At 38.0% G+C, this 27,595-nt stretch overlaps 1 protein-coding gene and 1 long non-coding RNA gene across 4 annotated transcripts in view; one reads left to right on the forward strand and one right to left on the reverse strand.

Annotated features, from left to right (window-relative positions):
- Nucleotides 1–3,905: 3,905 nt before the first annotated feature.
- The window catches only part of LOC120371483, a 29,679-nt gene continuing 5,989 nt past the window's right edge, over nt 3,906–27,595 (reverse strand). The window contains exons 3-7 of one of the 2 annotated variants that reach the window (XR_005584392.1): nt 15,076–15,178; nt 13,886–14,037; nt 9,332–9,356; nt 5,089–5,172; nt 3,906–4,586 (exon numbers count right to left, since the gene is read on the reverse strand). This is a non-coding gene — a long non-coding RNA (uncharacterized LOC120371483). The remainder of the gene's footprint in view (nt 4,587–5,088; nt 5,173–9,331; nt 9,357–13,885; nt 14,038–15,075; nt 15,179–27,595) is intronic. The other variant, XR_005584391.1, reaches the window with a different exon arrangement.
- CDX4 (caudal type homeobox 4) lies at nt 6,047–16,023 on the forward strand. Of its 2 annotated transcripts, none has more exons than XM_039487261.1 (3): nt 6,047–6,663; nt 12,315–12,460; nt 15,378–16,023. In XM_039487261.1, the coding sequence occupies exons 1-3, from the start codon at nt 6,237–6,239 to the stop codon at nt 15,582–15,584; spliced, it is 780 nt and encodes a 259-aa protein (XP_039343195.1). In that variant the 5' UTR covers nt 6,047–6,236; the 3' UTR covers nt 15,585–16,023. The 2 variants fall into 2 exon arrangements, with proteins under 2 accessions (XP_039343195.1, XP_039343196.1); XM_039487262.1 differs by lacking the exon at nt 15,378–16,023 and adding an exon at nt 12,923–13,030 and having other exon boundaries at nt 6,050–6,663.

Here is a 27,595-nt window from a genome sequence, read left to right on the forward strand (position 1 = left end):
ACCACTGAACTAGTATAAATGGTGGATTCTCTGTAACCTGAAGTCTTTAAATCATGATTTGAGGACTTCAGTAACTCATCCAGAGGTTAGGGATCTATTACAAAGTGGGTGGGTGAGGTTTTGTGGCCTGCAAAGTGCAGAAAGGCAGACTAGATGATCATGATGGTCCTTTCTGACCTTAAAGTCTATGAGAATTATGGAGAAAAAGTTCCATAATGGTCAGAATTGGGCACAAATGAGCCACAAAATGAAGACGCATATACTGCTAGCAAAATTATGTGTAATGTATTTTACTATCTGGATTTGCATTTCCTATCCAATATTTGGTACCTGAAAATGGTGAATTTATCACTTACCATTGAAATATGTAAGAAGTTACTCTAATCAGTCTATACTGGCATACTGAGACAGGGTCCAAAGTCCACTGAAGTCAGTGGAAAGAATCCTACTGATTTCAATGTGCTTTGGATGCAGGCTCTTGATTACAGCATTCTGCTACCAAAGTGATTTATCATTTGCATTGCTAACTATGTCAACCATATCAAGACATATTATCTTCCAGATATGCCCATCAGAAATGCAAACAACAGCCATGCTACTTTGAATTAAAGGAAAATTGTACATATACTGTGTACAGACTCCACTGTATATGGTATTTCTTCTTTATATTTTAAGCTTGAGCTCACTTGATTTCCAACAGACAGAGAAAAGAGGACTCTTCTAAAGAAAAGGGGGACACACACACACAAGTAAACTATAGAGATCAAAACAGTAAAACATTTTGAAATTCTAAATCTGAAAATTCTAACACTGTGTAAAGGAAAAGAATCTTCCTACTGTGTCTCCATACAGTAACTTCAGGACCAATAAGGTGCTCAGATACTTAGGCAAAGTCCTAACTGCCCTCAACTATTATTGATACTAACAGAACATGAAGGTGTTCAGCATCATGCAAAAAGGTGCCCCACGCCCTGCAGGATCAAGTTCATAGTTACCTACTCTTTCTTCACATCTCTGTGAAGTGCTTTAAAATTCCATTGCAGGATTAAAGGAAGAGAAACTCAAGCCTCTAACTCAAAGGCTTCTGTATGAAAGGAAAAATATACCCAAGCACAATCGCTTGTTCTTTATAACTAGACAAACATGCCATTCAAAGAATGAGGGATCTGGCAAAACAGCCTGTTTTATCTTGTTTACATGCAGAAGAGTTATTGAGGAAGATAAGTGATCACTTTGAAGACCTACCTCATTTCTGTTCCAGTTTGCTGAAAGCTTGCTTGCTATAGGTTGCTATGTGTTTCCAATCAGAGGTTGTTAAGTACACAAAATGAGGCTGAATTTTATTTGCAGAAGCAAATGTTCAAAGGTTAACATTTATTGCCCCAAATGCAGTATCTATAAACCGGGATAATACTTTAGGGATCATTAACCTTCTAGTTATGCCAGCGATAAACATTTTGTAAAACATACAGGTAATCAATTCAACTAAATATCTTAAGTGTGCTTTTGTTCATTATAACATGGATTGCCCACAAATACACAAGGATTAATATTTCTCATGAAGAAATCTTTCAAGTATATTTGCTTACATAATATGTGATCAGCACAATTAGAAATAAAAGAGACAGATAAACTCGGCGCCAATCAGCAATAGAAGTGGTTTGATCCAGTCGACTGAGTACAGAACCAGAAACCAGGAACTGCTGGTGCTAATCTTAGCTCTGACATCAACTTCCATTGTGGTTTTGGGCAGATGACTTAACTGCCTCTCATTTTCCTCACATCTGTAAAAATGTGGATAACACCACAAGATTGTTGTGAAGATCTAGTTGCCAGCAAAGTGCCTTGAAGAAAAGCACAATGTAGGCATTATCGTCATCACACACCAGATTGTTTCACAAAGGTACTGAAGCTCTTCATCTTTATTGTGATTGGACCCAAAACTGTATAAATCCAATTTCAGATGATTTCACTACAACCTTGAATTCACACTGCTCAACAGGAAGCATAAATAATATCAAACAGGGAAGATCTGGTACAAATGAGCAAGACATGCAAATTCAAAACCATCAAATTCAATGATTTTGAAAAACTAAGTTGTACAATCTCTGCAATAAACTGGATGTTATCCAATGCATAAGGCACAAACATGGTTGAATTTCAGGCATGTGCCACCTTCTATTCCAGCTGTTTTTTCCTTGGGCAAATATATTTACTCTTGGCATAGAGACAGAAGTCTTAGTCCCAGTTAGATCCCTTATTCAATTTTCAAAGATATTAATGCAGTACAGGCTTGTTCCAAACTGAAGTCTCTACATTTGTAATTCACAATGAAATGCTGAAGCCCCATTTGTCCTGACTGGCCAAATAGTGACCATCACCAGTAGTCCCATTTTCTGGGTACTGAAAATAGCTGTCACTATCTGGATACAGGGTCATATGTGCCTGATTGCTTGACAGCACATGCATTGACACCAACATCAATGACATGAATGCAGAACAGGGATAGCAGAAGTAGTTATCAAAGCATCATGACCAAAAAGCATTCCAGCTCCTTTCCTTCAGTATTTAAAGAGTGCAATTAGTTCCCTGTGCACTCTGCAGTGAAGAAGACTCCTTTCCTACTGGATGTCACAAAAAATGGAGAGGTAACTTTCGGACATATTATGCATGTTCCATTCCAGGGTTAAATAATCTCCTTTGCCAAAGTAACCTACACTCACTCAGTTACATGGCGGACCCCATGCTGCCTGGATGTACTTTAAAGCATCCACACACTCTAGAATGGTGTGACTCTCCTTCAATCCTGAACCACTGCCTCCTGCCCTTTATATAAATCCATTCTGGGTTGCATGAATTATGTATGTGCCATTGATTTATGAAATGGAAAAGACAGCACTAAACATTATTAATTATTATAAAGAGGTGTGCAGGGGAAAAGCCAATGAGGGTTATCATGGCCTTTAGACTCACGCTCTCTCCTCTCACAAGTAATTGATAGTTTCAAACATTCTTTTGAAATGTTGTTAAAAAACAAAATATATAGAATTCAAAATGGCCACCTTCAGGAAGTCTGCATAGACAGCTAACATGCTGATTTCCATCATCTTTCTCTTTGATAAAGATTTTACATGCTAAAATTCCCGATGCAAAGTTTCATCACCTGATGAATCCATTCTTTTCCAGAAAGGTCCAATGCTAAAAGTGAGCAAATAGTTCAGCCTCTGTGTTAAAGTTAAGCACATGCTGGGTCTGAGCTGGTAAGCCATAGTTCTCACTAGGGACACACTGAATTAACAAAGATGGCACGCTAACCAGCAGTCTGCCCTATACCACTGAGCGAGGCAGCTACCTCACTGTCCCATGACCAGGACATGACTCATGAAAGGTTTGTGTCTGTTCTTGTTAATTTCCTGCCAATCCAATCAAGATTAAGAGCAAGTTAACCTTCTAGTAAAGGCAAACTAAAACTTCGATGGCTTCAAGCTACTAGCCTGTTGGCTGAGCCTTTAGTTTCATTTTTACTGCATGCTCATCACTTAGCTGTGAAATGTTGGAGACACAAGAACCAGTGTGTGGAACAATAGTATGTTGGCAGTTTAGTTTATTATCTTATGTTGGTATAGATGCTAAAAATTTGCAGTACCACCCAGAAATCTAATCCTTTATGTAAATCTGTTTAAGCAAAATGCCTTATCTAGAGCTGCTATTGTAACCTGATATCAAATCAGTACAGCAATCTGCCATTGGCATATCCTGATCTAATTAAGAAAAAGATGTTCTGGAGAGGACTGAAAGATCTGAAGAAAATTCAGATAATAGAACAGGCAAAAACAAGAAAGGGAAAGGAGGAGCAAAAACAAGAGATAAAAGAAGAACAGAGAAAGAAGGGTAAAGCTCTGTGATACAAAAATATAAGATTAGCTAATAGTGAAATTGTGGGAAAGGGAGAATAGAGCCACTTAGAAGAAAAAGGCCAAGAATGAAAAATCATATGTAGGTACAATTCATGCTATAAAAATAAATGCCATTGATTTATATATGAATATGAAAATTCCTTTTTTAGGAGGAACAGGCTTCGTATAATGTGTTTGACTTGAATCTTGTGAAGAGTCCATTTTGACTGGAAGTCTATGGACATGGTGCTAATTGAGTTGACAGAGCTGAAATTTTATCCACACCTAATTACAACTACTTGGATTTGTCTAAGTTGGTAGCACAGCATGGTACACGTAGCAGTGTACAGCAATGTAACAACTCGCACAATGCTCACGCATAGAGCAAAAATGTGGATGATCGTATTTCCAGTCTGATCAACATTTAATGTTTCATCTGAATGATGTTCACAAACATCCATGAAAATCCCTTCTGTGCCCCATTGAACACCAGCCATCATCAGCACACAGTACTTGAAAGTGAGAGATTATGTTGTAATATTTCTTTCCTACAGCTAAAGAGAACAGGATTCCCTTCTGAGCCCATCATTGCCATTCTTTAGTAGGAAGACGGGGTGCTCTAGTGACACAAGGCCCTATCTTCTTCCATCCCCTCCCATGACACAGCTTTCCACAGTATTTTTTGCTGGCCTGAGAAGCAAAGAAAAATGTAATATTACAAAATCACTGATAAAGAAGTGGACACATTTTCCACTAAAGCCTTTAAATATTTTATTCTCCTTTTCCTTCATTTGTTGGGAAAATAACCTTTTTTTTCCTCCCTCCCCCTACCCAACTCTCTATTAGGTACACAGGTAGGTTGCTGGAATTAGAAGGGATGTGTGAATCTGAATGGTGTCAAAGTGCAAAGGGCTCTGAATGAAAAGCCACACCTCTGAAAAGGAAAAGATCTCATTATAATTTGCACCTCTTTTGCAAGCATATCTCTCGACAAATAGCTCATTGTTTAGGCATGCATCTGAGCTAAACATGTGAAATGGAAGCCACTGCACAGAAATCTAACATATACAAACATACCATGATTATTTTCAACTAGTAAGACATGGTTTATCCCCTTCGTTTAACAAACACAACAATGCCTTATCAAAACATTTGTAAAATTCCCTTTCTTGTTATTACTACTACTATTTACTTTTATAGCATCCAGCGTGCGCAAGGTGCTCTATGAAGTCAAATCCAGAGAGCTGACAATTAAGATGTGTCCCACCAAGTTCACCTGAAAAGAAAATGTTAACTTCAAAAATCACATTTGTCTCAGAATTATACATTTCCTGTAAGTAACACCCAAGAAGACTAGAATTGAAAGAAATTTGGAGAATTTTTTTTTTACTCCATTTATTTCATTTGGTTGTTTTTGATACCATCTGTATCTGATCAGTTGCACTGCTTATCCTGAAAAGTTAGTCAGTTAGCTCCTGATCTAGCAGTGGACTCTACAGGGTAAATCCCTTTAAACCCCAATGAAATCAATGGGGCTCCATATGGGCGCAAAAGTCTAACCATGCTCATTGCAAGGTAAGAGCATTAACATCTCCCATGCTGAAAAGACTAATAAATATCACCAGGAAAGAAAAAACACTATTAGAACAGATTTTTAAAGAATTATGTTTTAAAAATTCAAGACATACTACTTCAAGGGTTGGTCTATAGAAATTGGACATCTTTGAAACTGGACAGTTACAAAATATTCAAGTGGGCAGTGTCCCTTTAAAAAGAGTTGAAAGATAAACAAGTAATTTGTGAAGTTCAAAATATAAAGGTTTAATAAACGTATTTACCAGTATATGTTATCCCCCCTTAAAACTATATAAATAAGTGCTTTAGACAAAAGTCCTCATTTTAAAAGAGCTGAGGCAACATCTAAATTGCAAGTATAGTTACCTTTACAGATTTTAAAAAACAATTTTTTTCTAGAAGCACAAGCAATTTCAACATCATTGTGCTGTGGTGGAATTGAGAGTGGGAATGGGGATAGGATACATAAAAGATCTGTGAAAAAGGAAGCACTAGAACTAGCAGCAAGGTGGGGCTGCCTGGATGTTCAGCCCTTCATTTGAATGCAAATGTAATTATGAGGCAGGCAGTTACCCTGACGTCAGACTAGATCTTGGTAAACCATTACCACCAGCACCTGGTAAAAACAGTTGTTGATAATACAGGATGAAGTAGAAGATTCCAAGTATAATATCATTTATTAAGATCAGGAATACAATTTAAAAAAAAAAAGAGTGAAAGAAAACAGGATGTCTTAACCAGGTTCTTTCACCAGTTGCAACCACCATGTATGTGAGTTATCTTTTGGATAAAGAAACCAGCATGTATCCAGGATCCGTAAGGTGCAACAACAACCTACCAGTGCAAAATTTTGTCTCGACTCCATCCTATTCAGATTACATGGGATATCATCATGTGCCAAGTATGGACAACCATGGACAGTCTTTGGGAGCTTGGGGATCTCACTATGGCACGCAAAGGGAAGACTGGAATACTTATGGCCCAGGACCCTCCAGCATAGTTACTGCTGCACAAATCAATGGCTCGTCTCCTGGGCAGATCTCCTACAGCTCTACTGATTACAATTCCCTGCATTCTGCTGGATCTGGAGTTTTACCTCCTGTAGATACAATTAACACAGAGCAAATCTCTCCCAACAGTCAAAGGCACAGCTCTTATGAATGGATGAGAAAAACGCAATCTACCAGCTCAGGTAAGTGATCTTTCAACCCTCTAAAACATCTTCTATTATCTTTCACTGGTCTCATTTATAAAGAGTCTTAATTGGATCTCATACATAGCTGGATTGCTCATTATATTTAATATAACACTTTATAACTACAGTTTGAACTAAATTCGTACTAGTTTCACTTTTCTCTTATAAATGTTTGATAATGTTGCTTGTGTGGAATGGCTGCTGGGTTCTACCTTAGATATGGCTGCATTTCACAAACTATTAAAGTGATCTTTGCACATACAGTCTGTAATGCACTTTAAGATCCTTTCAGATGAAAGGTATTGTAGACACAAAATAGTATTAATGTTACATGCAGGAAACAGTATTCATAACAAAAATTATTTATTTAAAAGAAAAACTATTAATAAGTTTTATGAGAAAGTGTTAAATGTACTTACTTTTAATAGTTATATTTGCAAAAATACTATGTTACTATCTTGCTAGCTATTGAACAATAAATGTTTTGAGATCTTCAGTTTGGCTTTATTCTTTCAACAATTCTTTAAAAGAGAATTCAGTTTAAGCCCCTCAAACTATGATGATTAAAACATTTTCTCTTGGTGTTAATATATTTTTTATTTCACTTACTGTATTTATCAATTGAGTAGATACATTCTCTGGCAAGCGATCAGCCTCAATTATGATTTTATTGACTGTATAAATTTTTCTGGAGACATGACAAGTCCCAATGAAAGGGACTTTTTTTTGGAGACATGACAAGTCCCTCATTTCGGTTTAGTTTTCTTTTTAGTTGTCTTTAAAAGTATCTCCTTGTTCAGCAAGATTTTGTTATGTGTTACAGTTAGACATTTAAAAACTTCCCTTGTTCAAACTGTCAGAGCTTGATGTGCTTGATTTTGTGACAAACTGCATGCCAGAAGAACCTTTCTGTGCAGATCAGCTGGATGTAGATTATGTGTAGCAAGGCCTGCCAGTTGCTAAATCTATTGTTAAGGTTAAAAATAGTAAGTGTGTGTTACACATCATCAAAGAAAATGGCCTAAGGAAAGAAGGGCAGTTACAACTTACAGGATAGATAAATTCAGTTACAGATGGCTACTAATCACTCAAGAATGAGATTAGTTTTGCAATTGCTTTTCAGCCAAAATGTCAATGTTTATATTTCATTTTATTAAAAAATAAAAAATAAAACTAAGCCAGTCTTCAGATATCACAGAGTGTCCATTTGGAGCCTGTACATGTCCATACGTACATGGTTCCTCAAAACCAGGCATATTAATAGGGCCTGGTTTTCCCCTTACATTCTCTTGTGCAAATCAAGAGTTCATTCATGTAAAACTGATGTAAGAGTTGGACAATGGGACAAAATTCATCCTTGATGTAATTCCACTGAACTCTAATTGGACTACTATGTTTAAGGAATAAAATAGATACAAAAAATCAGGAAGCCTAGTTTCATACAGTACTTAAAAGTTTACCAACATCGGAAGCCATTAATAGGCCCAGACCTTGTAAAGACTTATACACAAGCTTAATTTAGTGCACTGAAGCCCTAATTCAGCCAAGCATTTAAGCAGATGCGTAAGGCCATCTTTATTCAGCAAAGTACCTAACACATGCTTTGTGAACAGAAATGGATTGTTGAATTGAGGCCTGTGAATAGACTCAATTTAAGGGACAGTTAAGCTGGTAAGTTTTTGCCTGATCAGGGCTTTAGTTTCCCAGGGCCCAATTTTTTGAGGTGTTGAGCACCTTCAACTCTCCCATTTGACTTCAATAGTTTGAGTTCACTCAGAACCCCACAGGATCAGGTCCAAAAATGTCTTAATCTTGTGAAAAATAAATTCCATTTGGGAAAATAAAATATATCATGTGAGATGTATATAACACAGTCAAAGCAAGATTCCAAAGAGCTTGATTTAAAAAAAGAAAGAAAGAAAGAAAATATTGAGTGTAAAAGGTAGTTAATGTTATTAGTGCCATACATGTCACTAGTAATAGTCGAAATATAAATGCAGTTTTAACAATTTGCTAAAATGTCTCTACATTTAAAAAAAAAAATTAAACACAAAAGAGATAAAATTAAATGGGGATAATATATGCTAACTGTTCAATGCTTTCTCTAGAATATATTGCAATAAAAATAACTTAAAACATTCTCTCTTCTATAGAATTAAAGAAATCAAAGATGGAAAAAAACTGTTGGGTCATCATATCCACCTCTACCAGCGTAGAACTGCTCCCTCATATGTACTAACTAGAGCTCTGTCCAGTCTAATTTTACATGACTCTAGGAATAAGATTTCTATCACTATTCTTCCAAGACTATTTCATTGTTAGGAAACTATATCTGAAATACATGGCCCTGATCCTACAAAGATTTCATATGTACTTAATTTTACTCATTGTGTATAGTCTGATATAGCTCAACTTTATTTAGGCATATGTAAGTCTTTGCATGATTTGGGCCAAAATGTATTAAATTAAATGCGGGAACTTTCCTAAATGCAGTGCTGAAGATAGCAGCAGAGATTACAAAAATAATATCGAAGTCTTTTCTCATACTTGATGCATTAAATTTTGACAATATATTTTGTACAGTACATCAAAAATACTACATTTTGCTGGATAGATTTTAAATTCAGTTGCATCCAAAGCAAAACCATTAAAAGTGATAACTCACCAAACCAATTCTCAGGAAGAAAATGCTGTAATGAAAAAAGAACATTATGATTTGATACTTTCCAATATAATGGACTCTTTGAAATTTAATGATTTATAATTTTTTGTATAAACAATTACATATTATATAGTCCTCTAAAACTGTATTTTCAAATAAAATGCTAAATTCCATTCTTCAAAAGCTCCAGTGCAATTATGCTGGGTTTTTAAAAATAAGAAACACATTATGCCACAAGAATTTTTAAAAATGCAAATCAAATCAAGCTGGATGCCTTTCAAGACAGGGTGCCACAAGTAGAAAGGAACACATCCCTATTTCCCCAAGATTTGATCCTGTTCTCATTCGAGTCAAAAATAAAATCCCCATTGATTTTAATGGTGTAGGATCAGACCTTAAATCCAATTCATTTTTAAACCAATTCAAGTAATGGTATAAAATGAAACTCAGTATTTCCTTCTCTTGTATCATATTCTGCGAGGGGTGGAAGGGAAATGGAGGGAGGAAGGAAAATACATTTGTATAGAGGTCCAGAGAATGTATTTCAAACTGCCTAAGAAGTGCATGTGGAAATTGTAGGGGGAGCAATCTGGCAAACCACACTCACAAAGATATCAGAGTGGAGTTCAGTCGGACTATTAAGAGTAAAGATTATTCATGCATGGCTTGCAGAAACAGGCCTTGGACATGTTTTCTGCTGCGACATATTACACACATTTTATATAGATGTGTGTGTTTAGATAGACCACGATATACAATTAGTTCAGATGTCATCATAATAAAAATCTGTTGGAAAATGAAATAGGAAAGAAGCCATGAGGAAAAGGGCCAGGTCCCAGTTCTAATGTTAATTTATTTCACTTTGTAATCTAGTTGTGACATCTATTTTTTCCCTGGGCTACATTGTCTTGGGTTTTGAGGCCTATCTGTCATATTGAGGCAACAGACCCTTTTAACACTTCTCTCTGCTTTGATATGCAGCCTTGTCTCTTCCTTCTCCCTCTTTTCTTCAGGAGTTATATTGCCGGAAAGGGTGATGATTTTCACAGCAAATAAAGAGGCCTTCTCCTAGCTTTATTGTCTTCAGAAGAAATGCTCTGTGAATTTTATGGCCAAGCGGAATGGGATAAACTGTTCCCTCTATGATACCCCCTCGAATCTTGGTTATATTTACTGATTATGGAAAAGCTAGAATAACCCTGTTGAAACTCTTGTTTTCACAAGTTAGATTAATGGCTTAAAATGTAATTGGAACATAATATTTAGACCACTCTTAACAGAGCACTCATCACTTAAGGCAAATATTTCAAAGCCAGGACTTTTACCATCCTCAGAAAAGCAAAATATGGGTTGAAATACTCAACAAATAACATCACCAATAAATATGACTTTTAGTGATAGAAACATTTCCTATTTAAAGTAATATTGGGTTTAGGAAATTGCCCTAAATTGTGTAGCTTCAGACTTTAGATAAACCACCAGGTACAAATCAGTTGTGCTGTAGTCTACAAATTAAAAAGTCATGAGCAAAAGAAATATTCCTTCATCTAGTTCTGTCCCTTTCTTTTTTTCCTGAGATGAAAGAGAGTTTGACATTTGTTTAGGGCTTGTAAATTCCAAACCAATTGGCTGTGTTTCTGAATGTGAAAGAGGTTCTTGATAAGATCTTCTTGTAGCTCTTTTGTGTGGCGTGTGCTTCATCTTAACACCTCAATGGAGTTTAGGGAACCACTTTAAAGGAGTCTTTGTCCTACAGTTTGTCCCCAAAAAAACTCACATCAAAAACAACTTGGGAAGATCAGAAGGATTTTACAAAAAAAAACAAAAAAACACCACACACCAAACACACCATCCTTCCCAATCAACTTTGGAAAGTGCTAAAGAGAACAAATACAGTACAGAATGACCTCTCTGTATTAACTAATCTTACCAACAGAAAATGTTCAAATATGAAAGCTTATCTTTCAAACACCAAGTAATAGTCATGGTAATATTATTAATCCAGCATATTTATGAGCATCTTCTGTCTGATTTTGTTTTGGAATGGAGTGACATTGAGATCGTTTTTGTACACTAATGTTAGGGCCTGGTCCAGCATGTTATGATATGCCTTCAATTCCCAATAGCAATTGAAGGCACTCTGTACCCCATAATATTAAGCCGAAGAGGCATTCTGTACGCTGCAAACCTGGGCCTTTATTTTGCAGGTAATTCTAATTAAATGTTATTGAATTGGTATTTGTATCCTAGAACTGAACAAGGTCATTGATAAACATTTTTACTATCTGTTTTTTAGTAGAACATTTCTTTAATTCTATGTTTGGAAGAGATGTGAAACCAGTATCTTTATTTCTTATGATACCTTGGTTGTACATCTCAACCAGACATGGAATTAGAGCATGTTTCTAAAAAAATAAATGGTGGCTGAATTTTAGTGCTGGGGAAGTTACTCCTGTGATGTATATGTATGCATATGCACACACAAAGACCACAGGCTCAATGCACCTGGCAGTGAAACAGAGCAACCTCTGGGGTAGAAGATAGCAAACATCAACAATTTATACACTTACATCACATAATTTGTATAAAGTGCTTTAGGATCCTCTCAGAAGAAAGGTGGCATAGGATATTTACTTTGAAAAACAATTTTGATTGCAGATTCTTTTACATGTATAGTAACAAAAAGTAATTAGGGAAAATTATTAAGAAATGAATCCCTAGAGCAATAATGGAAGAGAAAGTATTAGTTGAAGCATAGATATAAGGAGATCTGGATTCTGCTTTATAGCTATGCTTTAGTCACACTGTGTGACTCTGGGTAAGTCACTTAACCTCTCTGCACCTCAGTTTCCAAATCTGTAACAGAGAAAATAATCCCATATGGGTAATGTGAGGCTGAATTCATTAATGTCTGTAAAATTCTTTGAGATCCTCAGATGGAAGATGCCATAGTCAAAGTATTAAAATACATGTTTTTCTTAAACAGGTAAAACAAGAACAAAAGAAAAGTACCGAGTTGTTTACACAGATCACCAGAGACTAGAATTAGAGAAGGAGTTTCATTGCAACAGATACATTACAATAAGGAGGAAGTCTGAGCTTGCAGCAAACCTGGGACTATCTGAGAGACAGGTAAACAGAGCAAATACAAGATTTTCTATATATTTCATATTTACAGGCCAGATCCTATTAACGGTAGTATCAGAGATGATAAGTCAATTAATTCAGTGCTGATGTTCTTATAAGTATCATAGAACCAAGACACAGTTGATTGGTTGCAGCAATGTAGTTGCCATGGCTATAGGAGCTATAGAATATGCTAAATACAAATAAATAACAGCCAATTTAACATAAAAACCTGCAGTCATATGTATTTTCTCTGGTTACTATGTAGGCAAAGTTTGAATAACTGAACATAAGAAATTAACCTCAAACTACAGGCATGGAAAAGCACTCTTTCTTTCTTTCTTACACACCAGCTAACTACACATACATAGCTGGAATTTAAAAAAGACCCAGCTTAACATAACATAGTATTGTTTTAGTTCTGTCCGTAATAACTATGGCATTCTCCATTTTGCTTCATTCTTGCAGTCGCAACAAAATGGTGACCCAGAAGAGATCTACAGCATCACGCTCAGTTCAGCTATCAGCAGCCAGAATGAAAATGGAGAATGCAAATAGCAATAAATCATAATGTCTATGTATTTTTTGTTTTTGATTTATTAATATTATTTTCTATGGGCCACATCTGCCTTTGATCTATGTGAATACAGTGCCTGGACTGAGGGTCTTATATACCCCTGGATAGTCAGCAGTTTTTTCACCACTGCTTTACATTCCACAGGTAGCACACAGGTTACTTTAAACCAGAAGTTTTAGGGACAAATTCTTATCCCTATGCACAGCTCAGGGCCCTGATTCAGAAAAGAACTCAAGCCAGGGGTGGCTCCAGGCACCAGCGCAGCAAGTGCGTGCCTGGGGTGGCAAGCTGTGTGGGGGGGGTGGCGTGAGGGCGGTAGTCAGGGAGCCTTCAGCAGCATTTCTGCGGGAGGTCCGCCAGTCCCGCAGTTTCGGCTGCAATTTGGTGGCGGGTACGCTGAAGGCATGGGACCAGCAGATCACCCGCAGAACCGCTGCCGAATCCGCGTGACTGGCGGACCTCCTGCAGAAACGCCGCCGAAGGCCGCTTGACTGCCATGCTTGGGGCGGCAAAAAACATAGAGCCTCCCCTGACTCAAGCACACACCTAAATGTATCTCTAACATTAAGCATATGATTAAATGCTGTCCTGAATATGACTATTTCCCTGCAATGGGGCCAAAGTATGCAGACACTGTTCAGGGGAAATCTATAGGGATTCAGGGTGGTGAATTCCCCCCAGAAATCACTAGATTGGATACAGCACCTGTGGAGCACTGTTCTGTGGTGTGTGGGAGATATAAACTAGAGTATGGGGTCCCAGAATCCCACCCCTCCTTGCACAACAGAAGTTTACCGGTTCTGCTGATGTCAGTAGGAGGAGACAGGATTTGGTAATATTGAAAAAACTATCACCTCTTCAATATTTTAGTGACAAGAGTGCCTCTTCCCTGCCCGGGCAAATCTAGAGATTTTTCTTTTTAGTCCTCTTCTGAGTAAACATATTCAGCTCTTTAGAATGGTCTCCTTCTTTAGTTGCCTCCTCTTCCTCCACATGCAGGCTAAGGCTAAGAGAAAACATGGAGTAGAGTGAGATCACTACAGAAAAAAAAGGGGTAATGATGCATAGATGTTCAATTTTAAAACCAGGCGTTGGATTTTGAGGAATACACAGTGTAAACCAGCCTACCTACATTACACTAAGGAGATTTCTGAAGTAATCAGTGTCACTGCCTAGAACCAGCAATTAGTTCTCTATTATGTTCAGTTACTTTTCTCCTGTATAAAGGAGCCCTGTTTGTGAATGGCAAACTGTGCTTTTTATTAATGTGGCCTTTAATTTTATTGCTAGTAAACTTCTGACAAAATTTGTAATTATCTGCCAGCATTTCTAAAACACACATCACATACATATCTAAATGCTGCTTGTCTCTTTGATTCAGTTTCTTCACTTCTGTATATAATGGTGATAATGTAAGTGACTTCCTTTGTAAAGCATTTTGAGTTCTACCAATGAAAAACCTTATATGAGTTGGTGTTATCAGCATCAATATCTATAAAGGAAGAGAAATGGTAGAATGCATAAGGAATGTCATGGAAAATATTGAAATTATTATAATGCCATTATATCAATGTTACATGCTGACATGCAATACAGTGTTCAGCTCTGGTCACCTGACCTATCTAAAGGAATGTAGCAAAAACAAAGGAGGCTCTGAAATGAATCAGTGGGGACATAAGAGCATTATTCAAGATAACAAATGATATGGTGAAGGTAGACTGGAGATTCCTATTTACCCCTTCTCATAATACAAGATTGTGGTGATACACAATTACATTGAAAGGCAGCAGATCTAAAACTGATAAAAGTAAAAAAAATGTATATGCATCATAAGACTGTGGAACTCACTGCCACTAGATATCATTGAAGTCAAGAGCAGAGCAAGATTAAAAAAAAACATGAACGTCCACCATTATGTTAAATAGTTTTGGAGGTTTTTTTTAGGTGTGGAAGGTAATAATCTCTCATGCTTCAGGACATAAATCAACCTCTAATTAACAGAATAGGAAGAAACTTTTCTTATGGGCATATTCCATAATTGCACCTTCCTCAGAAACGTCTAGTACTGGCCACTGTCAGAGAAAAGATGAAGGAGTAGAGGGACCTCTGGTCTTTTCCAATAAGGTAATTCCTATGTTGCTGTAGTTCTAATTAAAACACAAAAATATTTATAACATGGGCAGACATGAGAAAGTAATAAAGTTTCTATTAGCTATAATATGTTTGCATAATAAACATAGCTTTTTCACTCCTTAAAGCTAATTTTTCCTTTTCTGTTGCTAATGTTATTGTACACCACTCTAACTACTTATAAGAATTAAACATACACTGTTTATAACATTTCAGGTGAAAATCTGGTTTCAGAATCGCCGAGCCAAGGAGAGGAAAATGATCAAGAAGAAAATCTCTCAGTTTGATGGCAGTGGGGGCTCAGTTCAGAGTGACTCAGGTTCAGTCAGCCCAGCTGAGATGTCTAACTCTCTATTCCCGCCACCACATGCAGTAAATGGATTACAGCCCATTGAGATACAGCAGGTCATAGTCTCAGAATGAACAGGAGAAAGTGAAAAGGATTCATCTTTTTTCTCCCCTTGAAATGTCAATTTTGTAAAGGACAATTCTCATTCAACTTGTTTCAGACTGCTAGCTGTCCTGCACAGGAACTAGGACTGTTTTCAAAATTTTATAATCATTGCAGCTATCTCAGGGAACCCTTGCTGCTAAAATTCATCATTCAGAAAACTTTGAGTAGGAGATAATTTTGCTTCAGATACTGACAGAGTGAAACAACTGAAAACTCAGGTGAAGGTAGTTCTAGTCTGTTTATATATTGCGGAAAAATTGTTGCTGAACTGATTATAATGGACTAATATACCAGGAAATGTATGATACTGGGTGTATTTGCGCATTACTTTTTAAAAATACAACTAGAGTAAATTGTAGCTGTTTACAAAATGTTCAGATTTAGACTATCAAATGCCACCTTTTGAAAAAAAGACAATAAAAGAAATGTTTTAACACAAGAAATAATATTCTGTTCTACATAGGATTTTATTTTACATGCTCATAATCATAGTCTTTTAGCATCCATATATACAGTGTTATGTTATAATCTTGGCAACAACTGAATGGCAGTATAAACAATATTAAGGGCAATATAAACAATATATTGCATCTAGCTAAATAAAAAGTATCATCTTTGTCCTACATAACTGTACACAGCACATTCAAGTTTTCTGAATACAACAGAATTTCAGATTTGTAGCATTATACAGCAAACCTGCCAAGAGCTGTTTAATGCTAAAAACGTTAGCAATTTGTCAACTATACAGACTCACAGTATATACGAAGTGGTTCAAAAGATATAAACATTGTTCACTTTTCAGTGACTGTATATATTATTGTTTAAGAATGGGAAGGAAGTCTAACATTATCATGAAGTTGTTCAGTAATACTGTAACAAATTCTGTTTATCTAATGACATAAAAAGCTTACAGTCAAATATCTGCCTCCAGCTAGCAGCAGGCACTACCCACTTTTAAATAAAATGTGTGCGTTGGTCCATGGGCAGAAGGTAGCCCTTACAATTAATTTGGGATGACAGGTAGAATACCAGCAAAAGTGCCAGAGTACAGTGCGTAATCACTGGCAGCAGTCTAGCATTTACAAGCAACTCCATAACCTTACTGATATGGAAACAAAAATATTTTATTAAAGAACTATCATTCTGTTTCAGTCTTCAAACAGATAATTAGAAACAAGGACAAGAAAAAAGGGATAAAAAGAGTGAGGAAAATATCAGCAGTTCTTCTCTGAAAGACTTTCACATGTCCCAAACACATTTATTACTTCAACAGGGTTGAATTATTTTTCTCAGAACTAAAGGATCAAATTCTCCCTTCACTACAGTCAAGCAGGATTAATAATAAGTGTACCTGGGAGCAGACGACTGGTACATCATTTTTAATGCCAAGTAATGCTAACCAAATAAATTATTCTTTATCTGGTTTTAAAGTTAAATAACTGCTTGCTTTCACTGCTTTCCCGATTTATTTAAAGACGTCCCACCATAATTGCTATAAAATGGTTACCAAGATTCTAGCATAATATTCAATATTATTACTACTACTACTTTTTTATTTTTTTTGGTAGAAGGAAATGTCTATGGTTAGATTTTACAGGCAGAAAATCTGTAACCTAATGAATCAATAACCCATTCTGAATGATTTCTCCAAGTTACTTCCTAGAACAGTGCTTCTCAAAGCCGGCCCGCCGCTTGTTCAGGGAAAGCCCCTGGCGGTCCAGGCCGGTTTGTTTACCTGCCATGTCTGCAGGTTCGGCCAATCGCAGCTCCCACTGGCCGCGGTTTGCCGCTCCAGGCCAATGGGGGATGCGGGAAGGGCGGATGCGGCAGGTAAACAAACCGGCCCGGCTTGCCAGGGGCTTTCCCTGAACAAGTGGCAGCCCGACTTTGAGAAGCACTGTCCTAGAATATGCTATTCATTAAATTCCCACAGTTTATTGCAAACAAACTGCAAACAATAAATCTTCTGTGTACATGTAGGACTCAATCATTGCAGCTTCCCTAAAGTGAGAACAAAGTCAGATTATTAATGGTGTATGGATAGTCAAAAAGTGTTCAATGGTATTATTGGAGGCCTATTAGTATGGACATTTTGGAGGACAGTAAATCATATCTATTAACACAAATATGTTTAAAGTAGTATGCCTTGGTTTATGCCAGAAGGAACATATCTGCCAACAGAAGACTCGGCCCATACATATGCTAATCTGCATTGTTCATTCAAAGAAGACATGTATATATCTATTCTGGTGAACGATTTGAGGGGATGGTTTCCTCAGTTTGACCAGTTTTCCTGCATATATTGTCCCTTTGTAGACATAAGGACCATGTGATGGCTGCCTAAAATATGGGATGAATGAAGGAGGCATAGAAAGTCATTCTCCCCACCCCAGCACTCCGATTCAGAGGGTAGCTGTAATGCTTTACAAATGCAAGAGGGAACATGTCTGGAGCAGGGCAACTGCCTTACTATACCAATTGCCCCCACACCAGCAAACATCAGGAGGTCAATTCTCACAGAAGGGCAGGCTACAGCTTTTCTGAAGGTCTCAATCACTGGCAAGCAAGCTCACCCTGACACCCCAGTGGTGTTACAATTATTCCTTCTCCCACTCTATGTAGGCTTAAATCCAGCCAGCCACAGGTACTCAGACAGTTCACCTCCCCCTCCCCCACAAGTGCTCCTCTGGCCTTGAAGGCTTAATTGAGACATAAATGTAACTTGTTAAATAGTGTGAGATTTTGCAAGTGGCTACAAGCACATGATGAAATGCGTATTTTTCTAGTACTTTAAGAAACTGCTGCCGTTCTTAGGCCATGTCTACTACAGGGAAGGGACTATAGAGGTGCTGTAGCCATGCCAGCATAATCCCACAGCGCAGATGCCATCTACAGCAATGGAGGGGGTTCGTCCATCACCACAAGAACACTACCTCCCCGAACTACAACAGCCAGGAGCATTCTTCAGTCAAACTAGCTGCTAGTCGCTCCGGGGTATGGATTTTTCACACTTCTGAGCACCATAGCTATGTCAACCTACATTTTAAGTGCAGATCAGGCTTTAGTGAATAATGTTATTCTGGCTAATTAATTGTAGGTATCAAGCAATGCTTGCTAAGTAATTAGCTTTTTATAACTTCTAGATTAACAGGGAAGCGTTGAAAAAAATCCCATCAAAATGCTACTGTCTGTAGCACTCTAGAGATGGATTTTTAAAAAATATAAATAAACAAGCAAATAATATTTTCTCTTCTGGTTCTCATCTAATGTATCAGTAGGAAGATTTTAGCTGAACTGTAAAAAGATTAACAAATAACAGTAAAATTTAGAACTGAAATAGCAGTTTATATTTTCAGAGCAGTGTATAAATGTTAACTCATCAATCCTCACCATACATGTGAGAAGTTGGCAAGTATTTTCCCATTTTACAGCTGAGGAAAATGGAACAAAGATTAACTGGTTTGCCCCAAAGCCACTCAGATAGTCTGTATAAGAGCTGGGATTCGAATTCAGGCATTCCTCGCTCCCAGGCCCATTCTATTGCCCTGCTGCCTTCAAATCAAGAAGCAGGAATGGCATGAAAAAAGTTTTTGGAAACATATTACAAATTATTCACTGAATGGATGCACACAGGAATTTTTGCTATCTAAACAGGCTCTCTTCCCAACAAGTTTATTGTACAAACTGAAATCAAACCTTCATCTAGCTATTTATCTGGTTCAAATCCAAGATCATTCATAATAGCTAACATGCTGCAGTCCCACACAAGCTGCAGTTTGCCCACTAGCCTTTCTGAGAGACCAGGCTGCCAGGAAGCAGGGGTGTTCACAAGGGATGGGGGCAAGCAGGAAAGCCCCCCCCCTCCAATATTCATCTAAAAATATGTGTTTCTGCCCCAGCCCCCGCCACCCCTCAGCTCCGGCGGCTGACCGTTGTTCACTGCCCCGGCCCCAGCCGCTGACCCAGCGCCCAGCCACTGCTCTAATGTGCCCCTCCAAAAGCAGTCAAATTTAAATTCCTGGGAACACCCCTGCCAGAAAGTGTCATGGTAGGAGAAAGGGAGCAACAGAACTGCTGAAAGATTATACTTCAGAACAGCCATTGTTTGTATAAGGATCTCCTCTAAAATGGGATTTGATTTTAGATGTGGATGTGCTAAGATGTGTAACAGGTGAAAGTCTGTGAATGGAACAGGAAGAGAATGGAGCATGTATTTAAACCCCAAGAGGACATTTTAAGTAGATTCATTTTTTTCTATGAAAAATGTTGATGGAACAAAAAAAATAATTCTTTGAAATTTGTCTATGATTTTTGTGCATTTTCATTAAAAAAAATAAAATGTTTTGGTTTCTGGCAAATAAAAACTGAAAATTTTCAACTGACCAAGCAGAATTTTTCAGTTAAATAAAAAAAAGTTTTTTCTAATGAAAACCCCGAAAATTTAGTCAAAAATGGTCATTTACTGTGGAAATTCCCATTTTGACAAAATAGACAATTTCCATCAAAAATGTTTGTGACTGAAAATTTTCAACCAGCTCGGCTTTAAAGGACTTAAAAACATATTACTAAAGATTTTGGGCTTGAACAGCCAATCTGGCACTGGACTAGGGTGCCTCTAAGCCTACATCATCTTTTCCACCAATTCTGGTCCCAGACCACAGTACAGTTTAGAACTGCTCTACACTGCAGCCTTTTGTACCTACCTGCCACGGGCTCTTACAATAGGATAGAATAGCCCTGGCCACATCCCCTGCCTACCACCCTCAACCAGTCCTCTATATCAGAAACCAGGACAGGAGGTCAGCACAGAGCCATTACACACCAGCTCTACGACAGCCCCTACAATGGGGCCCTGCAGGGCCATTGAAAGTCTTCATTATATCCCCTTAATGCTGCTGGAGCAGAGCAAAGTGGCTGCTTCATAAGGCACAATCTGGCCATTAATATTTAATGTTTATGCCCATGACATCCCAGGGTGAGAATACAAAGTGAAGGATAAAAATAACATTTCCCAATATTTATCTTGTCTCCTTTGAAGACTTCTCCACTGATCTTAATTAGACTCTCCCTTAGCACGATAAGGCAATTTAAAAAATAGTAAATCAAACATGATCTTTCTCACCCAGGGGTATAGTTTCCAAGCTCTCACACTTCTTGTCTTTTACACTTCATATAAATATAAAATGACTAGACTGCAAATCACTGTTTAAATACAGCTATTTGCTTGGTATTATTGGGCCGCAACCAGTGAAATCCTTTAAAACTATACAGATTATAAATAAAAACCTCTGCATCTCACACTTGCCAAATTCCAGCAGCCAGCAAATCCTATTTCTTTGAATCATCTTTATTCTTAGGTGGATGCTGCAGCTCAGCTAATGGTTTGCCAACAACTGCCTTTCTCAGGCCCACTTTCTATAAATACTTAATCAAGAACCAGTGTTTTTGCCATTGAATTAATATGAAAGCAATGTGCAATGAAGTACTCAACTATTTGGATTCATGAATACAATCCTAAATACTGATCTGTTAAAAAAAACCCACTATTTAAAAACAGACTAGTGATTGGAAAGAACCACATCTGAAAACTTCCCAACTTCTAGAGAAAAGTAGAGAATCCAAACCCAGACCTTGCCACTAACTGCTATGTGTAGAACAGGTCAAATCAAAGCCTTGGATCAGAATACTTTAGAATTTTTCAGGGTCAGATATGGAGCCTGATTTTGCAACTTGGACCCAACTCTGAATTATACACTAATGGTCATTACCGGGGAGCACAGAACTAAATATTCCTGCACAGAGCAAGTTACTTCCTGGACTTAAACAGTTTTAAATGCCACAGAAAAGTAATTTAGTTCAGCCTCCATCCCTCTCACATCACCCATGCACTTGAATCCAGCAAATTGGCCTGTTCAAAGATGCCTAGTAATTTACATATGTTAACTAGTCCTGTAGAAAGTGCTTAGGGTATCTCAAAGAGATGTTGGATGTAGATAAGTGGGAATAAATTCCCATCAAACACAAAAACCAAGCAGTGAACATAGGACTCACATAAATGTAGGAATGGAAGGGACTTGAGGTCATCTCTCATCCATCACGCCATACTGAGGCAGGATAAAGAAAGAAAAAGAGGTACACACAAGATTGCTAGTGGGATGCACTATGAAAAAGAGACCCACAATATCATGAAAATCAGCTGTATCTTTGTGTAATGTTCTCAGTCGATATAATATCTTTAATTTCCAGACAAAGAAATGCTGGGTAATATTAATGCATCCTTTTGGGGCTGTTTCTAAAAAGATCACTTTAAGCCTCAGATATTTGCCAGACAGCATCAAAATGGATGATTATTGGGAATTTGAATCCTTCTAGGGGATGCCCTTTCAAAAAAGATAACTGAGGGGCAAATTTTGATCCCCTTACACATGTTTAGTAGCACCACTAGACCCATTAACTTCAATGGGAGTATTTGCAGATTAACCTCAGCAGAAGAATCATAATCTGTTCATGAATGATTATGAAAGAGAACAGTGTAATCTAGTGGCTGAGCACATCTCTGATTCTGACACCAGCTTCTGCCAAAACTTTCAGCAAGTCACTTAGATCCAATCCACTAAGGTTCTTAGGTGCCTAAACCCCAGATTTAGGCACCTAAATCCCAGGATCCACTGTGATCCACAGAATTCCTGCCAAATACTGAAGGTACCTAAACTCATCCAGCATCTATGTTTCCAGGGTAAAACTTCCCTAGGTGCCTATGTTTCTGCCTCTGGGCATACATACTGCTCCCTCACTCTAAACGCATTCAGTCATACCTGCCACCTAAACCCCAGAGCAAGCCACAAACTGGGGGGGAAATCGGTGTTTGCACATAGCTCACGTGCTGGACCTGATCCAGAAGGCATCCTGAGGCTGCCTCCTGGATCAGCTCCCATTAAATAGCTGGCTAAAGACAGAGAAGATGGTGGTGCTATTCACCTTGCAACTTTCAGCCCACTGGTTAGATCACACATTTGTGATATGGGAGACCCAGGTTCAATTCTCACCCCCCCTCCACACACACCTGTATGGGAGAAAAGAATTTAACAGGTGAAAATCATAGAAATGTTGGGCTAGATGGGACCTCAAGAGATCACCTAGTCTAGACACCTGCACTGAGGCAGGACCAAGTAAACCTAGACCATCCCTAACAGGTGTTTGTCTAACCTATTCTTGAAAACTTACAATGATGGAGATTCCACAACCTCCTTTAGCAGCCTTTTCCTGAACGTAAATACCCTTATAGTTTTCCCCACATCTACCCAAAATCTCCCTTGCTGTAGATTAAGCCCATTACTTCTTGTCCTATCTTCGGGGGGCATGGAGAACAATTGATCACCATCCTCTTTATAACAGCCCTTACATTTCAAGACTGTTATCAGATCCCCCCTCAGTCTTTTTTTTTCTTTTTTCCCCCAAGACTAACATGGCCAGTTTTTTTTAACCTTTCCTCAGAGATCAGGTTTCATAAACCTTTTATCATTTTTGTAGCTATCCTCTCGACTTTGTCCAAATCTTTCCTAAAGTGTGGCACCCAGAACTGGACACAATACTCTGGATGAGGCTTCACCAGTGAATAGAGCATGACAATTACCTCCCATGTCTTACATATAACACTCCTCTTAATTCACCTCAAAATCACATTAGCCTTTTGACCAATTGCATGACATTGCTGGCTCATAGTCAATTTGTGATTCACTATAACCTTTTTGGCAGTGCTACTACCTAGCTAATTATTCCCCATGTTGTAGTTGTATATTTGACCTTTCCATCCTAAGTGTAGTACTTTGCACATGTCTATTGACTTTCATCTTGTTGACTAAACACCATTTCTCCAATTTTTCAAGGCCGTTTTGAATTTTAATCTTGTCCTCCAAAGTGCTTGCAACCCCTCCTGCAAATTTTATAAGCATACTCTCCACTCCATTATCTAAGTCATTAATAAAAATATTGAATACTAACAGACCCAAGGCAGAGCCCTTCAGAACCCCACTAGATATATTCTCCTAGTTTGATAGCAAACCGTTGATAACTACTATTTGAGTATAGCTTTTCAACCAGTTAAACACCCACCTTAGAGTAATTTCATCTCCCTAGTTTGCTTATGAGAATGTCATGTGGGACTGTGTCAAAAGCCCTACTAAAATGAAGATACATCACATCTACACCTTCCCCCACATCCTGTAGGCCAGAAGGAAATTAGATTGGCTTGGCATTTGTTCTTAACAAATCCATGTGGGCTATTATTTACCTCCCAATGGCTAGCTTAAGTGGCTCCCCACCTAGTGTGCTGGCTTTTGTGGATTGCATTCTTAGGTGCATATCTCTCCCCATTCATTGTATCGGGAACCTAAGCAATGGCTTTGTAGATCACCATTGTGTTCCTGTGATTTTCTAGTTGCCTAAAAGTTAGGTGCCATGACGCTGAGTGGTGCATGACCTAAGTTCCTTTGTCGATCCAGGCCTAAAATTCTAAAGAGACTAGCTGGCCCTTGCCACCTCCAAAGCTGTGCAAGCAGATGCACATGCTGCACTAGGAACATCTGGTATTTGCTAGAGTAGTTGTAGCAATGGAGATAGGGGAGAGAGCCCAGTAAGGCACTCCCCGCAACTTACTGTGAGGTGGGGGAGAGAGAGAGAACCTGGGCCACTCTTCCCATGTAAACTCCAAAGATTTAACACGTTGCCCCAGCAGATCATTCCCCGTAGTGGGATAACAGCCTTTTCTGACTACCAACTAATGTAGTTAGTCCTGCAATTCAAGTGGCAGCAATGAGCACTTCATTTTCAGAGTTCAACCCTGCATGATGTGGAGATTGTTACAACTGTACATAACAGAATTTGTTTGCATCTTTTCCCTTTTTAAAAAAAAATGTAGAAAATTAGATTAAAAAACCAACACTAAAAGGAAGTTATTTAGGTTGCAAAATCAAGTGCTTCAAAGTTAGGAAATGCCAGAATATAGGTTTCCCATGCAGCCTTCATTCTGCTTTTTTGTGCATATGTGTTATGATAGTTTTTAATTATATGATCACATGCTATTTTTCTCAGAGGACCCCTGTGTCAAGCTGTCCTGCAATAACTCAAGAACATGAGTACCAGCCTCAGGGCAGACTGTTAACAGCCAGGGCACAAACCCCAGATTGGTTGTGAGTTCTATACTTAGATTTCACCAACCAAGTATTATGTGTAAACTCCTCAGGCACTCTGATCTATCTTGTCAACTAGGCAAGCTTACCTTTGTGATATCAGATAGATGGTCTCTTGCACCACAGATCACAGCAACATTCAAGGTAATTCCAGTCCCAAAGGACCAGTTACTTACCCCAAGTCAACTGCACCTTTGATCTCACACCAAAGACAACTCTTGTAGACAATCCTATAATAAACTATCTAAAGATTTATTTAAAAGGAAATAAGAGAGTTATTTACAAAGTTAAAGCAGGTAAACATATAAAATTAATAGAAGCTTCTATAATAAGTGAGCTCTAGATGTCCTTTAGGGCTAACCCAAGCTACACACTGTATATCTTATGCCTAGAAAACCTTGTCCTCAAGAATCAAAGTGCCATAGAGATACAGTTCCTCCCTGTTAGGCCTTTTTATTTTTTCCCACTTCTGCTTCAAATTGCAACCTCAGCTGGTGGGAGGAATTCACATACATTTCTCCTCTTCATGGGCAGGTGAAGGGGGAATGTCAAAGTCTTTTGTTCTCTGTTGTTCCACAATAGCTCATTTGGTGTCGGTGGGCCTTCTTTGTCAGGCAGGTCATAACACCTTCTGCCGGAGACTAATATTTCACACATATTAAAGCTTCTCTCCTGTCTGGTGATTTACAGTTACAGACGCTTATAATACAAATGCTCAAATATTATCTTGCAATATAGAGATGTTATAACTGAGATTAATGCATGCAGCAACTCACAAGCATTCAATGAAGTCTAAACACTAAGCACATTTTTGTAACTCTAACACCTATTTTAACAATACAGTACTAACACACAAGTGAACCAGACTGGTTCCAGCTATGTATTTGTCAATATTCAGTTGAGGCAGGGGGACCCTGGCATAAGCTGGCACATGGTTTACCAACATCACAACCTGCCTCATTCAGTGCACAGGATGGATGCACAAGGGAACAGGGCAACTGTAAATCTAGCATTTCCTAATTTTCAAGTCCTTGACTTTGCAACCAAAATAACTTATTTTAACAGTTTTTGTACGTTGTTATTATTATTATTGTTAGAGTAACTCAAGTAAGGCAGTTAAAACATCCAGGTTGTTTTTGTTTTTGTTTTGGTCTTATATTTGCAGAGATTACAATGAATGTTGTCGTAATCAGGGATAAAGTTAGAACATTTCAAATAGCAGCATGTATGAATTTCCGGTGATTCACTATGCTCATGTTTTTCCAGGGGAAGAGGAGGAAATTATGCAGTGCTCAGGAAAGATACCAGCTTGTCCCACATTCTAACAGAGTACTCCCAGCAACTGTAGGTGGGGATTTAACAATCCAATTCCCATTCAGAATAAAGTGGTTAAAATCCTAGACAGCAATTTGAAAATTTACCCTTAGGTCTTCACCTATTGGCATTATAATACAGTTTTCTGTATTGTAAACACCTGCCACTTTAAACTTTTATTCCACAGACACAAAAATTACTCTCCCCTAACTATACCGTACCTGAGAAAGTGTATGAAAGTAGTACAGGAATGTACACATTTGAATAATCTATAGATTACATTTTCCTAATAGTCTTGTTCAGTTCACTACTAATTAAGGACATTGTGCTGAGAAAAATAAACCTGTACCTATTTTACTAGGTAATCAGTAAGTATTTTTATGCTCTGCCATAAACTAAACTGTAAAGAGGAAATACGTTCACAACCTGTCCATCAAGATGAAATAAATTAAAAAAAAGTCGTTCAGCATTTCCCCATTTTATAAACTCACCACAACATCAACTCCTCTTTCACAGAGCTACTTACTCCTTCATATAACAATTGAGCTAACTTCTGAATGCCTTTGCCTGCCACCCTCAATACTCCTAACTATGCCATACTACCAGGTACTATGCACCCCAGATTCATTGTTGTACCTGTAAATTAATCTCCACTATTAATAATAACTCAAGTCCCTGCGATGGGATAGTGAATACCAGGTCAGAGAGCTCTCCCTCCTGTATTGGGTTTGGGTTCTTTTTGTAATTTTTAATGAGGGAGGGTTTTTAGGGAAAAGAAAACATTCAGATTTATTCCTGAGGAGTGAGCTGTGTAGCACACGGATCTATACCTTGGTGTAAAGGTCTCTGCGAATGGAACTTCTGAAGTGGAGAAATTCTTTTAAGATATAATCTAGTCTCTTTTTTTTTTTTTTTTTTTACTTTTTTACTGTAACAGGAAAACCCAATATGACCTCCTGTGTAAATAAACTATCTTCCCAGCCCCCAGCAAACCTCAAGTCTGTTTCTCACTTGCTGCCCTTTCCCTTTGTGAGGTGTGATTTGCAATTCCTGTTTACAGCAGCTTCTAACACCACATTATGTCAGGCATTAAAGACCATGGCCCAGATCCTCAAAGGTATTTAGGCACCTTTGAGGATATGGGCCCATACTCCCAGGGAGCTAATTTGGTTTGTTTTCAGCAAAAGGATAGGGAAGCATAGCTGGGCTGAATGAAAGGCACCAGTGAAAAAAACAGGATGTAGTTTCTCATTGATAAATGATGGCTGTGGCTTTAACTGTGTGGCCTGATGAGATAGGTAGACACCATAAAAACTCACAGGCTCTCATTCTCATGAGACTCATACTGTGTGAGAGAACTTCTAGAGAGCTGACAGAATAGCTATGGTGACTCTTGGCTATGAGTAAGGTCAAGAAATCATCTGGGCCTCTTTTTCCCTCTTAATTAAGCCATCCTTGTTTGAAAAATGTTAAATCTG

The sequence above is a fragment of the Mauremys reevesii genome, linkage group 9 (genome assembly GCF_016161935.1).
Source record: "Mauremys reevesii isolate NIE-2019 linkage group 9, ASM1616193v1, whole genome shotgun sequence".
Lineage (NCBI taxonomy): Eukaryota > Metazoa > Chordata > Testudines > Geoemydidae > Mauremys > Mauremys reevesii.